Here is an 18,054-nt window from a genome sequence, read left to right on the forward strand (position 1 = left end):
ATTACCTCAATGACAATGTTAAGAACACTAGAATGAAAATAGTTTTGTGGACAGGTAATTCTGGTTTGTCCAACATTTTGTTATCCTTGCTGGCTTTATCAGAGCACTTTCAGTTAGTGAACAAGCTGATATTTGTTCTTTCCTTAATTAGCAATGGTGATAGAAAATAATGATATTTTTAGACTATTCATCAGATAGGGGGTATTCTACCAGATACTTAAGAAAATCTGTCAGATAGTCGATTCTCCCGAAGATAGTCAAATTAAATTGAAATTTGGATAGACAAATATTAACATAGAGTCTACATAGAAATCAGGTTGAATAAATAAATAAATAAGATAATATCCTATATTTAGTGAGCATTTACTGTGTGCCAAACACTGCTTTTGTTCCTTTATCCGTAACAAGCTATTTCACCTTCATAACCTTGCAATAGTTATAATTATTATTCCAAATTCAAAGATGGATAAACTGAGGTAAAGAAGATTAAATAAATTTCTCAAGGTCACCTTTCCTAATGCAAAAGATAAGAGATATGGTCATTAAAGTTGGGAAAAAAATGTAAAAATGACAGGAACACTGGTATTGGGCTCTGTGAGTAAAGTAGTTCTTGTACTGAATATTGGCTCTGTCAGTCAGTGGTGGTGTGACCTTAAAAGTATACATTTAATTCTCATCAAATATAAAATGAGGATGAAAATATCTCCTTCACAGGGTCAATATGAGTATATATTATAAAAATATATAGAAAGTGCAAAGACAGATCCTAGCTCATTACCAACAGTCAATACAAGTTGGCTGTTTTTGTACTTATGCCAATTAATATCGGTAAATGCACAGTTCTGCTCCCTCAAGGGAAAAAATGGTTTCTGATTCTCAAAATACGATATTTGACAAGGTAACAACACACCATTTGACTCCAAGTTCTTTTATTAGAATGAGCAGATCTGAAATCCAGATTCAACTGAGGTATATATATCTTGTGCATCTAATTTTCATACCAAGTACAATTGTTCAACTCTTGACTTTAAATTTAAAATTTTTGTCGTTGGTGGTTGTTTTCACATTTTAGTTTTGTAACAGAGGATCTTGCACAGACGCAACTTGTATCTCCAAAATAAAGTGCAATGGACATGGGGTATGTATAATGGTTATTCTGTTTCTAAGTATAGTTATTTTGATTCATGTCAATAACATTTTTCAGTATTATAATGCTTAAAATTATTTGGGGTGTAGAAATGTACTTGGAAAATTGAAATCGAATAAGAAAAGCAGACTGCATTATTCATACGTATGTATGTGATTTATGTGTTCGGTCAGATCATATAGGCTTCACGAGCAAATAATTTGCTTTGAACGTTGTACTAAAATTCAATATGAAACAATCTATTATCATAATGTTAGATTAAGGTTATGAAATTTTGGAAATGAGCTCATTAAGGATTACACATATACATTTATACATACATAAAAATATTGCTTATAATTGAGTGTATGTGTACTGATAAATATTTAAACTCACACAATATATATTATACATATTACTTATAATCTCATATTTTTATGGGAGCAGACTTTCTTGTTCATTATGATCTGCTTCATCCTTGAACATCTTCAATGTGTTTCCCTGCAGGTCTCTTCCTTACTATATTTGAAAAGTTATCCACTGATGGACTTTCAGATAATGTTAAATTTTTACTTAACTATTGTAACTAATGGTACAGTGGACACTGTTGTACCTTCACCTTTGCACATTTATCTGACTTCTTAAATTGTTAGCAGTGAAATCTGATGAGCCAAATATATGTACCATTTAAATTTTCGTTAATATTATATTGTCTTCAAGAAATATTATACCAGTTTTCGGTCTCACCTGTCACGTATAAAAATGCATATTTCCGGGCTTCCCTGGTGGCGCAGTGGTTGAGAGTCCGCCTGCCGATGCAGGGGACACGGGTTCGTGCCCCGGTCCGGGAGGATCCCACATGCCGCGGAGCGGCTGGGCCCGTGAGCCATGGCCGCTGAGCCTGCGCGTCCGGAACCTGTGCTCCACAACGGGAGAGGCCACAACAGTGAGAGGCCCGCGTACCGCAAAAAAAAAAAAAAAAAAAGCATATTTCCTTATATTCTGGTCAGACTAGTTTCTCTGTCTTTTGAATCTCTTCAAACATGCTAAATCCATTGTTAACTTGCATTTCTTCAGTAATTACTTATACAATCCTTAAGTATGTATGGTCACATTTTCCATTTGTATTTCTATTTGTCCATCCATTGTGAAATTATCTACCAGGTTATAGAAATTTTGTAAACTTTGTAAGTTTTTCCAAGCATGTCTTTGGCTTTAACTGTGTGGCTAGTGTCTCCTGCCATACTGATGCTTCCTATTTTATATAGTAATCCAGGAGAAAAGTGACCTGTGTGTCTTTTAAAAATTTTTTCTCTCCCAGATCACTTACATGTCCTATTATTTACAGTTTCTTTTCTGTTTCTTTCCTCTCTTATTTAATTTTAATTAATTTCTTGTTAAGTTTTTCACGAACCTATTTCTAGATTCTCTATAATGTTTCTGGCCCTTCTTTCAGTTCACCCACCAGATCACATTTATAGATATTTTCTAGCCTTCCTATTTCTGGCCAAATAAATTTTGCTATCTATGTCTGATTAAGAATACTTCTCCCTTTTGTTTTTCCCCTTTTTTTTTTTTTTTTGGTAAAAATTGGCTCTTATCATGGCTAATTTTTTTGAACTAGCATAATTCATAGTATATTTAAACTTCCACTATTTTATAATTTCTAGCTTCATAATTCCTGTGCCTTTCTAGAATAAGACATTTCAGTTGTATCAGAATATCATATACTTTTATTTAAAAGTACAAGAGATAAATAAGAGACAATCTATGGGACATTTGAAAAGATATTGCATGAACATATTATATTAATTTTTAATTTAAGAATTGCTTTCCACATTAATATAAAAAACTACCTATAATATACTAAATTATAGTACTTTAATAATTTACGTTGACTAAAAATAGCAAATAATGTGTTTAATTTCTATCTTATACATCAAACGCACTTTTAAAATTTGGTTTTGGCTTTAGGTTTGCACTACTCTCCATAACTGTCACTGTGATGCTGGATACGCCCCTCCACAATGTGAACCAATGCCTTCATCACCAGGAGGAAGTATCAATGACGGGTTTTGGCTTACGTCAGGTTAGTATCCAGATCACGGTACTCCAACATAGCCGTCTGCACTTAGAGGAATAGTACACACCTCCACGGTCTGTGTGGCTGTTGAGCACCTAGCATGTGGGTAGTGCAACCAAGGAACTAAAGTTTCCATCTTATTTCACTTTATTTAATATAAATTTAAATAGTCACTTGTGATTAGTAGCTACTAAATTAGGCAGTGCAGCTCTAGATCATATTGTCAATCAAAATTTTGTATACGGTTTAAATTCAAATCTAGACATGAACACTTTAACAGATCTTCTCTTAATTTTAACAATGGTTTCCAGAACTTTTCTATTTGTACAACAGAGTTTTCTAGATAGGTATAGTTAAATGATAGAATAGGTGATAGTTTTATTATGTAGTCTGTATATTCCAAGGATGTTAACTGTTGTGATGTGCTAGTTCATAGCAGAGTTGCCTCTTTCAAGTTTTAACTCTACTACTGAAAGGTAAAGATAATAAAGTCTTCCACATCCAAAGTATATGGATAGTAGATGGCACAAAACTTTTTTTAATTTATTTGGTGAACATTCGTGAACAACTGTAGCATGTTTGATTTTTCTAAACTTCACAATGTGAAACTCTCAGAACACTGTAATTCCATTAAGGTCTTTCCATCATTTGTGCTTCTGTTTTGTGCCTCTGTTTTTATTTATTTTATTTATGTATATGTTGTAAACCTGACAATAGAGCATTGTATTTGCCTTAAAATAGCCAATGAAATGTTAAAGAATTTTAATGTAAATATTTACATTTATCCCAACCTATTTACCATTTTCTAGGGCTTTTCAGTTCCTCCAGCACACTCAAATTTCTGTGTGGGTTCATTTCCTTTCAACCTGTAAAACTCTCTTTTGTATTTCTTTTTGTGTGTACCTTGTAGTGATCAATTGTCTCAGCTTTTGTCTGTAAAATGTTTTCATAATGTCTTAATTTGTGAACGGTATTTTCACTAGAAGTAGAATTGCTTCTTTCAGCAATTTAAAGATGTAATCCCATTGTATCCTGGCTTCTGTTTTGTGATGAGAATGCAGCTATCATTCTTATTATTCATCCCAATAATATAATGCTTCCTTCATTCCTTGTCTGAGTTGCGGACTTACTTTATATCTTTGATTTTCCGTAGTGGTTTACCAAGATGTGTATTTCTTTGAATTTATCTTGCTTGGTTTGGCGAGATTCTTGAATATATAGGTTCGTGTATTTCTGGAAATTTTGAAAAAATTATTAGTCATTGTCTCTTTTTTAATATTTATTTTTTATTAAGAATATTTTGCTTTTTAAAAAATGTTCACACAGTAGCCTTCACTCTGTGGTATATAGTTCTGTGAGTATTGAAAAATGTATGTATTCCGTTCCAACCACCACAGTCATGATGCACAACAGGTCCATCGCCTCAGATCCTCCCTCTGGCTGCTGCCCTTTGTATTCATCTCCCACTGCCAGTTCCTTGCAACCAGTGACTCGTCTCTGTCACTATAGATTTGCCTTTTCCAGAATGTTCTGAACAGCATACATGCATTTGAGATTCATTCTCATTGGCATATGTTTTAATAGTTCATTCTTTATTACTGTTAAGTAGCTTCCTATTGAAAAGATGAACTATATAGTTTGTTTATCCATTCACACATTGTAGGGTATTTGGGTCGTTTCTAGATTTTGGCAATTTTGAATGACGCTGCTGTAAACGTGCACATAGGCTTTCGTCTGTATTTAAGTTCTCACTTTTTGATGAGTAAATACCTAGGCACTTTTGTCTATATATAAGTTCTCACTATAATACCTATAAGTGAGATAGCTGGATCGTTTACTCAGTGTATTTTTTTTAATGAGTGTATTTTTAATTTTTTAAGAAACAGCCAAACTATTTTCCAAAGTGGCTTTACCATTTTCCTTCCCTCCATTCATCTGTGAGAGTCCCAGTTACTCTGCACAGATGATCCACACTTCACAAGCATTTGGTATTGTCGTTTTTGTTGGTTTTGTTTGATTTTTTTTTTTTTGCCAGCTTTAGATGTGTAATGATATCCCACTGTTATTTTTAGTTAGCTTATTATGTTGAAATAATTATACACTCATAAAGGGTTGCAAAAAAATTTAGAGGGCAGTCTTACGAATACTTTACTCAGCTTCAGTCAATGTTAACATGTTTCAGTACTACAGTAGAATAGCAAAACCAGGAAATGGACATTGATGAAATATACAGACCTTATTCACATTTCACCAGTATACATACACTTATCTGTGTATACGTGTGTGTATGCATTCACATGTGCATATATTTAGTTCTATGCAGTTTCACCACAGTTCAAGTTTGGGTACCCACCATCGCAATCAAGATATAGAACTGCATCATCACTACATGGCCCCTGATATTGTTACTCCTTTATATAGCTACACTCATTCCCTGATATTGTTACTCCTTTATATAGCTACACTCATTCCCTCTTTCCCCTTTCCGAACTTTTGGCAACCACTAAACTGCTCTTCATCTTTCTAATTATGTTATTTCATGAATGTCATATAAATGGAACCATGTAGTTTGTATCTTTTTGAGGGTGTCTTTTCCTCTCACTTCATTCCTTTGTATTGATGACTAGTATTCCTTTGTATGTCTGTAGCATATTTTGTTTAATTATTCACCCATTGAAGGACATTGTGTGGATGGCAAGTTTTAGTTATTATGAATAGATCTGCAATGAATATTTGTGTGGAAGATTCTGCATGAAGATAAATGTTTAATTCTCTGGGAAGCATGGCCGAGAGTGAAACTGCTGTGTCTATGGTAAGCCATTTATAATTTTTAAAGCAACTGCCAAGCTTTTTGCAGAGTGGCTATATACTGTTTGACATCCCCACCAGTGATAAATGAATGGGTTTTTTGCAGCCTTGCCAACATTTGAAGATACCACTATTTTTTTTTTGCCATTCTATTGGTGTGTTTTAATATCTCATTGTGCTTTTAATTTGTACTTCCCTAATGGATAATGATAATTGAATATCTTTAATGTGTTTATTTGGCACCTGCATATCCACTTCAGTGAAAAGTCTGTTCATATCTTTTTCCCATTTGTTAATTGTATTGTTTATTAAATGTTGAGTTTTCACACAAACATCTATTTTGTGGGATTTGTGATTTGAACATATTCTCTCCAAGTGTTTTTTTCTCAGACCAAAAGGTTTTTTTTTCCAATTCTTATTTTGATAAGCTCTTTTTTTTTTTCCTTTTTGGATCTATGCTTTTGGTGTCAAGTATGTGAATTCTTTGTCAGTCTTAAGTCTTGAAATTTTTTGCTATGATATCTGTATAAAGGTATAGTTTTATGTTTTATATTTAAGTCCATGATCCATTTTGATTACTTTTTATAAAGGGTAGGAGATTAATTTTCCGATTTATGGGTGTCAAATTGTTCTAGCACAATTCTTTGAAAAAGCTGTCTGTTGTCCACTGTGTTGATTTTGCATCTTTGTTAAAAATTAATTGGACAGGGCTTCCCTGCTGGCACAGTGGTTGAGAGTCCGCCTGCCGATGCAGGGGACACAGGTTCGTGCCCCGGTCTGGGAAGATCCCACATGCTGCGGAGTGGCTGGGCCCGTGAACCATGGCCGCTGAGCCTGCGCGCCCGCGTACCGAAAAAAAAAAAATTAATTGGACATTTTTGTGTTGATGTATTTCTCAGATCTCTATTCTGTTCCACTGATCTATGTGTCATTCCCTCCACCAATACTACACTGTTTTGACTATTGTAGTTATAGGGTAATCTTGAACAGCAGGAACAGTGAGTCTTCCCATTTCATTCTTCTTTTTCAAAATGGTTTTGGCTATTTTAAGGTTTCTCTTTTCCATATACATTAAGCTTGTCTATGTTTACAAAAAAATTTTGCCGTGATTTTGATGCAAATTGTGTTAAACGTATGGATCAATTTAGGAAGTTTCACATTTTTATTATTTACTATTGAATCTTCCAGTGTATGAACACAGTATTTCTTTCCACTTATATGTCTTCTTTAATTTCCTTCATCATAATTTTGTAATTTTCACCAGATACTGTACATTTTATTATTTCATATTTGTTATTTCACTTTCTTTAGAGCTACTGTAAATAATGTTGTACTATAATAGAACATATTTTAATTTTATATTTATAAACACCAATTAAAATGATTAATCACTGTTTATCACTCCTACATCATCTAACTCCTTTCAATCAACTTTGCATGTATATTTGTCCACTTGTGAATCATATCAAGTAAATGTTCATGCCCAAATGTAATAAAAGGTGAAAAGATACTATCCTAGATCTTCTTTACAATACAGAATATTCTAGGTATTTGTGACAAAATATTACATGCTGAAGTATGATTAACTGGATGAGAATATCATATTTCCTTTCTGTTACTAGAAATATTCTGTTCATTCATTGATTCTTCAGTTGGAGGAAAATTATGATAGCATCGTCCACTCTGATGACTTGTAGTATGAGATTTCATTTGGATGATCAATATCAACACCACCATTATAAAGTTTAAAAACAAGAGCCCTGGAGGGGCTCTTTTGTACCTTCCTGAAAGTTGATATATTACTTGGGCAACAAAATTAGAAAACTGAAATTTGCCAATGGAAAAAATAGGGAGTCCAGAAATAAACTCTCACATATGCAGTCTAATGATTTTCAGTTAGGATGCTATGACCACTCAAGGGGAGAAAGGATGGTCTTTCCAACAAATAATTTTGGGATAACTGGATATCAATATGCAAAAGAATGAAGTTGGACCCTTACTTACACCTTAAAAAAAATTAACTCCAAATGAATCAAGGATTTAAATGTCAAGAGCTAAAACTATAAAATCCTTAGAAGAAAACAAAAGGGGCAATATTCATAACATTAGATTTAGAAATGATTTATTGAATATGACACTGAAAGCACAGGCAACAGAAGAAAAAAGTAGATAAATTAGAATTTTATAATTAAAAACTGTTGTGCATCAAAGGACACTATTGATAAAGGAAAAAGCTAACCCACAGAATAAGAGAAAATGTTCACAAATCATATATCTGATGAAAATTAATATGTAGAATATGTAAAATATTCCTACAACTCAGCTACAAAGAAACATAAAATCCCATTAAAAATGGCAAAAGACCTGAATAGACATTTCTTCAAAAAAGATACACAGATGGACAATAAGCACATGCGAAGTTGCTCAACGTCACTAATTGTGAGGGAATTGCAGGTCGAAACTCCAACTAGACACTAATCCAAACCTATTGGGATGGCTATTATTTAAAAATTTCAGAAGATATCAAGTTCTGATGAGAATGTGGAGAAATTGGAACTCCTGTGCATTGCTGGTGGAAATGTAGAAGTGCTGCAGCCCGTGTGGAAAATGGTATGGTGGTTCCTCATAAAATTAAACATAGAATTACCATATTATCCTGAATTTACACATCTAGGTATATACCCCAAAGCACTGAAAGCATGGACTCACAGATATTTGGACACCCATGTTCTTAGCAGCGTTATTCACAATAGCCGAAAGGTGAAAACACTCAAACGTCCATCAACAGTATACCCATATGGTGGTATATACATACAATGGAAAATTATTTAGCTTTAAAAAGGAATGAAATTCTGACACATGGTACAATATGGATGGAACTTGGCAACCTTATGCTAACTAAAATTAGCCAGTCACAAGAGGACAAGTATTGGATGACTGTGCTTTTATGAGGTACCTACAGTAGTCAATTCATAGGGACAAAGTAGAAAGGTAGTTGCCTGGGGCTGGAGGAAGGGGGACTGGTAAATCGATGTTTAAAGGATTGAGTTTCAGTTTGGGAGGATGAAAACGTTCTAGAGTTTGATGGTAATAATAGACGCACAAAGATGTGAATGTACTTAATGCCATTGACTGTACACTCAAAAATATTTAAAGTAATAAATTTCATGTGTTGAGTGTTTTACCACAGTAAAGCAAAATTGTCAGGCAAAAATTCCATTTTATGACATCACCAAAAATAATACAAAGTTTAGATATAATTTTATGGAAAGAAGTGTAAGATATACACTGAAAGCTAAAACTACGTTATTGAAAGAATGATCTACATCATTGTAGATCAATGTAAAGACATCTCCTGTTAATGTACTGGAAGACTCAATATTGTTATTACTCCAGATACTCTCAAAATTGATCTACAAATTCAACACAATCCTTAACAAACCCAAGCCGTCTCTTTTGCAGAAACTGAAAAGTTGATCTTAAAGTCTTACAGAAATTCAAGCAACACAGAATAGTAAAAACAATCTTGAAAACATAGTTTTCAAGAAAACTTGAAACTGAAAACACAATTCCAAAGCATATTACAAAGCTAAATAATCAAGACAGTGTAGTACTCTCCCAAGAATAAGGATAGATATTTAGTTCAATAGAAGAGAGAGTCCAGAAATAAAGCTTCATGCTAACAGTCATGGATTTTTGACAAAGATGTCAAAACAATTCAAAGGACAAAGGATGGTCTTCTAAAACAATGGTGTTGGGACAAGTAGATATCCACATGCAAACGAAGTTAGATTACTGCATCACAAGGTTCACAAAAATTAACTGAAATTGGATCATAGATCTAAATGTAAGAGCTAAGGTTATAAAACACTCAGAACACATATTAGTAAATCTTTGTGACCTTGGCATAGGCTGTGTTATCGAAGACACCAAAGCACAAGTGAAGAAAGAAACAATAGACTGATTGAATTTCATCAAAATTGATAACTTTTGTGCTGCAAATGATAACAACCAAGACAGTGAAGGACAAACTACAGAGTGGGAGAATATATTTGTAAATATTATATCTCATAGGGAACTTGTATCCAGAATATATAAAGAACACTTACAAGTCCATAATAAAAAGACAAATAACCCAATTAAAAATGGGAAGGGATTTAGGGACTTCACTGGTGGTGCAGTGCTTAAGAATCTGCCTGCCAGTGCAGGGGACATAGGTTTGAGCCCTGGTCCAGGAAGATCCCACATGCCGTGGAGCAACTAAGCCCGTGCGCCACAACTACTGAGCCTTCGCTCTAGAGCCCCTGAGCCACAACTACTGAAGCCCGCGCGCCTAGAGCCTGTGCTCCACAACAAGAGAAGCAACTGCAATGAGAAGCCCACGCACCACAACGAAGAGTAGCCCCCACTCGCCGCAACTAGAGAAAGCCCGCGTGCAGCAATGAAGACCCAATGCAGCCTAAATAAATAAATAAATAAATAAAGGGAAGGGATTTAAATAAACACACCTCCATAGAAGATATACCAATGGCCAAAAAGCCCATGAAAAGATGTTCAACATCTTAGGAAAATGCAAACCAAAACCACGAGATACTACTTCACACTCATTAGGATAGCTATTATAATAAAAAACACAGGCAACAAGTACCAGTGAGGATGTGGAGAAATTGGGATCTTCTTGGTGCTCTTTTTACCACTACTGCTCAAACTCTGGTATCTCTTTTCCACTCTCACCCCAGTAAGAGCTGCTGTCTAATTAGCTTCAGATTGTCTCATACTATGTATGTATATATACACATATATATTCCTTATCCTTCTGCCAAGGACACCTGCAAGGATCCCCTTAACAGTTCTGGAATCCTTAATTTCAGAGCAACTTTCTGTTCAATGCTGCACCCTTCAGGTTCCCACCATTTCTTCTGCTGTGAGCTCTGTCTTCTGCTCCATGGGAATGATGTACTTTGCTTAGGACTCCAATTCTCTGTTCTGAGATCAGCAAATTATCCATAGGTAGAATTGTATTTCCATAAAATCAACATCATGTTTTCTTTTCTTCAGATATTTTAGTTCTGTGTTTCCTGTTGACTTCCAGAAACCATTTCCTTCATGTCTTATCCTGTTTCATATTTTTATTATTTGACACATTTAATGGAAAAATTTCATCATGCCCACAAGTAGAAGCTCCCCATCTTTCTTCCTTAGAGCAATGGATATCTCCCAGGTAATCTAATAGTGATCTCTTTAATCAGTCTTTGGAGTAATTAACCACATGAGAAGGAAGCTCCACTTGCAACATGATAATTTTAGTAAAGATGGATTAAAGGAGAATGGACCTTTTCTGATGGGTGAGGCCAGGAAAGGAGAGCTATAAAGTGTTGAGTTCTACCATAGCATGAGACTGCTGCATGTTTGATTAGTTTCAGTATTTTTGCATATATTTGCTAATTTATTTCTTATAATACATAAAACTTCCTAAATCACTTTAAGGTAAATTACTTCTAATCAACATATAATTGGACTGTGTGTGTGTTTCAACATCACGGATCCTTTTGTCTTTTTGAGGGGGCATTAAATTCATTTACACTTAATATCCCCAATAGTTGCTTTGGTGGCAATTCTGATTGCTTGATATAGTTTTTTGTATTTTAATTGTCTGGTTTATTTCTTTTGCTTAACTGGGCCAAGTTTCCATAGATTTAGTTTTCTAGTTTTATGTAATGTCTTTATAATGCCAAGAGGAATATCTATTTTTCTAATTAGTACAGTCAAAATTAAAACAATATCACTTTATACATCTATTATGTAAATTAACCTAGTCTACTATTGTTTTTTTTAATTAGCCTCAGTTATATCAATAATTTTCCATAAATAATTTTTAAAATAGTTCTTTTCTTTTTTTGCTCTATATTTAAAATGGAAGAACCTATTAGATGAAAATATCAATCTAATGTGTTCTAAGTAGCAGTTCATAGACGGGAATATGATAGAATAAAATACATTAGAAAGTAGCACATAAATAAATATTAAATATACATACAAAGGTTAAAAATAAATTATATATATATATATTTGACAGAAATATATAATGCACTTTGGGGCATAGTCACAGAATATTGGAAAACACATTTAAATTTAAGTTTATTAACTCTATGATTATATTATTTGAATTCCAAAGTTTTATAATTCAAATTATTAATATGCTTTGAATACCATTTCTGAAAAAGTTAAAAGGTACTCTTATGTTTTCAGGTAAAAGTACAGACATGTTGGTAAAACGACGTGGTGCTTCTCGAAAAGCACAACTGTGATCAGTTTCTACGTTTTCCTGCCTTTCCTCATTTTAATTCCCATCATTGCTCTTAAATGGAATAAAATGAAGATATTTTGGGACAGAGAGGGCACAGTAAGTGAAGGGTGAGTAAACTCATTATCTTTAATATTTAAAATGATTTAGGAGAAAATTCAAATATTATTCAGAATATTATAAGTAGGGACTCTTGGATGGATTGGGTAAATGTTCAGAAACATACCAAATTTTTTTCAGATTTCAGGCAGGTGGGTAAGTTTCGTGTTTATATAGGCCCAGGAACAACTGAAGTAACTCAGTAAATCCTCAGTACCTTTCGAATAGCAAGCCATGTTGGCTGTAACTGCTTTAGAAGGTCTGTCTACTTCCCAAGCAACCCTGTTTCCTTGCACTGACATTCACTTGTGCCAAGAAGATTAATAGAGACAGAACAGCATAGAATAAAGAAGGTGAAGATTAATAGAGACAGGGAAGCATAGAATATGAGGAATGTGAAGATTAATAGAGAGAGGGCAGCATAGAATGAGGAAGGTGAAGATTAATAGAGACAGGGAAGTACAGAATACGGGGAAACTGAGAAAATATAAGATGGCAAAGAATGAGGGAGAGAACACACATAGGATACTGCCCATTTTACACATAATATCACTCATGTGTTTCTAAAATTAGAATTAAGGCACTTGAGCAGCTTTTCCGTTTTTTTTTGTTTGTTTGTTTTTCTTGTGTTTTTTTTGTAGAGCAGAGCTTGATTAGGTCTTTTTTTTAATGAGGTATAATTAACATATGACATATTAGTTTCATGTTTATGTCATAATGCTTTGATATTTGTATATATTACAAAATGGTCACCACAATGAGTCTAGTTAATATTTGTCACCATGCATAGTTAACAAAAATTTGGTTTTCCCCTGATGAGGGCTTTCAAGATCTACTCTTTTAGCAAGTTTCAAGAGTGTAATTCCTTATTCTAACTATAGTCGCCATGCTGTACATTATATCCCCATGACTTGTTTTTTTTACAACTGGAAGTTTGTACCTTTTGACCCTCTTATCCATTTTGCTCACCGCCCCCTCATCCCATTTTTCTGGCAACCACCAATCTGTTCTCTGTATCTGTAAGGGTGGTTTTTTTTGTAGATTCCTCATATAAGTGGGATCACACTTTGTCTTTCTCTGTCTGACTTACTTCACTTTCATACTGCTTCTTTCTTTACTGTAACAACATACAAGCCACAATTTGCTTAGTGAATATTTAGGAAAATGAGAATGCAGAAGCAAGGGTAAAGAGGTGGGTCTCGTTTCTTCATTGTAAAGGAAGTCATTTTTGTTTCTCATTTGTGTAGCCAGAGACAAAATAATTATATAAAATTTCAGTCAACACCTCTACTTCCCAAGTTAGTTAATCTTATTTATGAACAAGATAGCAGCGACCAGGTAATTCAGGGTAGTCTTCTGCATGATTCATCAATCATTCAACTGTTATAAACTGACTTAATTGAATGATATCTGGCATGTCTTCCTGTGCTCTTACTTAAGACATCTTGGACAAATCTGAATAGTTGCAAGAACTCGACCTGACTTTGGGAAGAGATGCTAGAGTAAGGTACCACTGATCATAAAGAACAAAGTCTGCTCGTGACAGCCTAAATTTTAGAGCAGCAGTAGATGGTTTCAGGGCTGCAAGGGCAAGAAATGATGTAGAGCTGAAACACAAAAGGGTGATAATGAACTGGATGGTTATGAGCTAGGCCATTGTCTCCATCACCCAAAGCCTTTACGGTTGACATCGTCTCTTCTTGTCCATGTCCATTCTCTCCAAGATGACTGCTCTGCTTACACATGGCCCAGAGTACCTATCTCAACTCTTTCTAGTTTCATTTTCAAGTAAAAATCCCAGTAATCTGCCAAAACCAGTGCCTGTTAGTTCATTTTCTCAAGAGACAGAAGGAAATAACTGTGCAGGTGTATCTCATTTCAGCCAGTGTTCTGTCTGGATTTATAATCCTGAGTTAGGTGTTCAAACCTGATTTTATCATCTGTGAACAAAGAATTGTAGCCATTTAGTAGGAACCTTTACACCACGACATTCCTCTTCAACAGGAGCTGAGTGTGTATAGGAGCCAAAGAATAAATGGAGGCTGTATAAATACCATAAAGTGTAACTAAGCATAGCTAATAGGGAGGCCTCATTAAGGACCTCATTAACAGAAGTGAAATAAGAAGTATTCATGTAGGTATTTGACAGAAATCATATAACTGAAGTTATGATAATTTAAGAATTTACATGTAAATTATCTGTTTAAATTGGAGAAGCATTATCATAGATATTTTAATATTTCATCCAGTCTTCCATGTAGACAAAATAGAGAAAAGTAATAGATGGATTTTTAGTTTGAAATTTTAAAAATGCTTAACATATTTAAAAGTTAGGCTAACCTTAGAAAAAAAAAACAAGCACTACAATATATTATCCCTGAGTGGCATATAGAAAGCAAAGTGGATATTGGTACATATTAATTGAGTAATTAGGACAAATCTAGCTTCATTACTTTTCTTGACTTTAAGATTACAGTGTTTCCTAACCTTAAAAATAATTCTGTTTCTTTAAACAGGTCTCTATCAGAAGACAGCAGTAGGAACAGTAACAGCAACCAGTCTTACAATGAAAGGTGAAGTAAAAGAATCAAACTATTGACAAAATGATATAATTCATTAAATACTTAAAACAATATTTTTAACAGTACCTCAGTATAAGGAAGATATTATTCCCGTATTTCATCATTTTGATTTCTATTTGTTGCTATCATATACTAAAACAAAGACTAAAACAAACCATTTGATGTTAATTTTATTTTATACTTATCTAGAAACATTTAACGTTAACTCACATTAGCCACAGATTTATTAACCAACATCTTTGTAAAAAGAAATGACTTCAAAGGGATTTTTAATATTTTCTTAAAATATTTATGTGCAATCATGCATTTGATTGGTAGATTTAACATTCTAAATGAGAGGTTTACACAAGTTTTCTCCCAACACCTGTATTTATTCCTCACTAACTCCCCGTTTATTGTTCTCCTTATTTTACTTCTTTTAAACTTTTTTATTTTGTATTGGAGTATAGCTGACAAACAATGTTGTGATAGTTTCAGGTGCACAGCAAAGCAACTCAGCCATACATGTACATGCATCCATTCTCCCCCAAGCTCCGCTCGCATCCAGGCTGCCACAGAACATTGTGTTCTCCTTATTTTAGAAATAAGGAAACAGACATAAAGAATGTAAATAATTCCGCACATGTGTAGAATTTTAGTGAGTTTTTTGAGTTTGAGTTTGACAACCAGACACTAAGGTTGAAGCTCTTAAGAACTCTGCAATTTTGCCACATATTTTCTGATACAAGACTGGCGATAGGGAATGGAATTTACACTTATTGAGGACCTAGAGGATGCCAGGCAAATGCTAAATGCACTCACCCTCCAAGGCAGAAGAACAATTCTTTACCGTCAGTTAGGATAAAGGAGGCTTCTGTATATGTCGTTCAAATTTCTAACTCATGCGTAAAGAAATCGTGATATTTGACATATTAGACTTATCCCTGGAAGTAAAGGAAAACAATCAAAAACTCATCGAAGTGTGAGATCCCGAGATCATCTCTTTACTTACCTGCCACATCTGACTTTGATGGAGAAAAAAGTCAGTGGGTCTCTGTTTCCTTATCGGCCACCAAGCAAATCATTTATGACTCCTGTCCGCAATGTAAAGTAGTCTTATTTCTGCCTAGACCACCCTCTCCCTCTTCTCTGATCTCTTTACTAAAGGCCCGCATCTTAGGTGAAGATTCTGGCCCTCGGCTGTCTTCTTCTCATGTTCTCCGTCATAGTTCCTTCATCATGCTGGGTGTCTTCACCTGAACTTCTCACCTCCATACAACTTCAGTCATTTTCTCCTAGAGCGGTACAGTGAGCACGCATCTCCCCAGCTTTCTCCAAGTCTTAATTCGTAAATGCAATATCTTGCTTTCTTTTACACTTTTTTCTATTTTTCACAGTCATCTCCTGCCACCAGTACTTTATGGTTATATTAAGGTCTTGCCTCAAGAATTGGACACATTCGTCCGATAAACATATTTTATAAGCTGGTACTGAAAGGTGATTCTTTATGGGGAAGATGAGAGAAGTGAGGCTAACTGGGCAGTTGACACTGAAGGAGGAACTGGGTGGCAACTTTAAATGTGGCTGACTGAGTAGGCCCTAGGGAGCAAGTGATGTGTCAGCAAGGAATTGGAGGAGGCACAAATAATGACCTAGTTTAGATATTTGAAAGAAGTCACCTGACATCACCGTCAGCTCACAGAAGGCTTCTATCTAAATGCAAAGGATACAGTACAGCAAGAGAGGGTGCAGGCAAGCACTGTGGGTCAGAGAGATGCCTCAGGCACAAGATCTCAAGGTTCCTTATTTTAAATTTTAAAAAGCCCATCATAAATCCCACTGCCCTTATCTCAGCAAAAAGTGAAACCAGATATTCAGGCTTTCCCACAGGTAAAGAGAGAGCTTTACCGTTCCAGCTGTAAACCAAGTCTGTCTTAGGCATAGAGCTGGCAGAGCAGCCCATGCATATACCTGGGCAGGAGCTTTTCAAGCACATGAATGATACAATGAAAAAAAAAAATGTCAGGACTAATCCAGGAGAGAAGGGATGTTACCTCAGACCAGGGATAGTAAAGATGGTCTTAGGAATAAATTTTGAAGGTGAACCAACAGAATGAATTGAGAGTTTGGCTGTAGAGTGTAAGAAGAAGTGCTTAAATGATGTTCATTGCTATACAGCAGGAAGATAGCTAGGCTACCATGTAAAGCCAGACCTCTCTGTGTCTAAATTTGTGCTCTTAATATATTTAAAAATTTATTTTAAAATGTACGGATGTTGAAGGAGAAAATCTGCCTAGGTAACTTTGAGCCAGGACCAGTGTCTGATATGCCACGATTAAAAGGTTACATTTCCTCATAGATGAATGGAACGTAGTTGAAGTATTTTTGACGTGGTAAGGGAGGGATTTAGCAAGTTATGGTGTGCTTTTTACAAAATTCACAGGGATAAATTAGGAGAAAATTCAGTCAGATTCAGTCAGAACTGGAGACTAGTGAAATGGAATGCACAGGAAAAGTGTGATGAGGGCAGGACTGGTTAAGACGGAAAGAACAATACAGTTTTCAGAGACCTAATGGGTAGACTTGGTTGAAGTGGTGACTGGATAGATGTATTTGGGTTAGAATAAAAGAGAACTACAAAGACGAACATTTCTGACACAGTGGATCATGACAGCTTTTACTAACGGCGTGTTGTACAGCAGCTGAGAAGCAGCTTGGTTTTGGAGCCATGAAGTGGAGGGGAGTAAAGAAGGAGTTTGTTCTGAACATGTGTGTGGGACACCTGTTGGAAACGCACAGAGGACTGTTGGGAGTTCTCCTCCTCTAGATAAAAATAGAGAAAAGAGCAATTATTTCCTTCTTCACATATTGTATTGCTCTTTTTCTCTCTGTTTCCTTGTTCATGACTTTCTTTGATCCATGTGAAACATAGAGTCCGTGTAAATGAGACATATATAAATAGCAGTTTATAGCATTTCCTTTTAATGTGGCTATCACAAATGTTTCTGGAAAAAATCAAACCAAAGAAACAAAAAGAACTTGCGTTTACAGATTCTGTAGAGCACAGGTGTAG

General features: G+C 34.8%; 1 protein-coding gene across 1 annotated transcript in view; it reads left to right on the plus strand.

Annotated features, from left to right (window-relative positions):
- The window catches only part of LOC132417716 (A disintegrin and metallopeptidase domain 3-like), a 125,990-nt gene that overhangs the window by 98,080 nt on the left and 9,856 nt on the right, over positions 1-18,054 (plus strand). Inside the window, 6 exon segments of the mRNA XM_060001493.1 lie at positions 1,073-1,138; positions 3,101-3,215; positions 12,267-12,320; positions 12,323-12,431; positions 14,937-14,993; positions 15,918-16,086. Of these exon segments, the coding sequence (XP_059857476.1) occupies positions 1,073-1,138; positions 3,101-3,215; positions 12,267-12,320; positions 12,323-12,431; positions 14,937-14,993; positions 15,918-16,086 (570 nt within the window).

Source organism: Delphinus delphis, chromosome 21 (assembly GCF_949987515.2).
Source record: "Delphinus delphis chromosome 21, mDelDel1.2, whole genome shotgun sequence".
In the NCBI taxonomy this organism is placed as follows: Eukaryota; Metazoa; Chordata; class Mammalia; order Artiodactyla; family Delphinidae; genus Delphinus; species Delphinus delphis.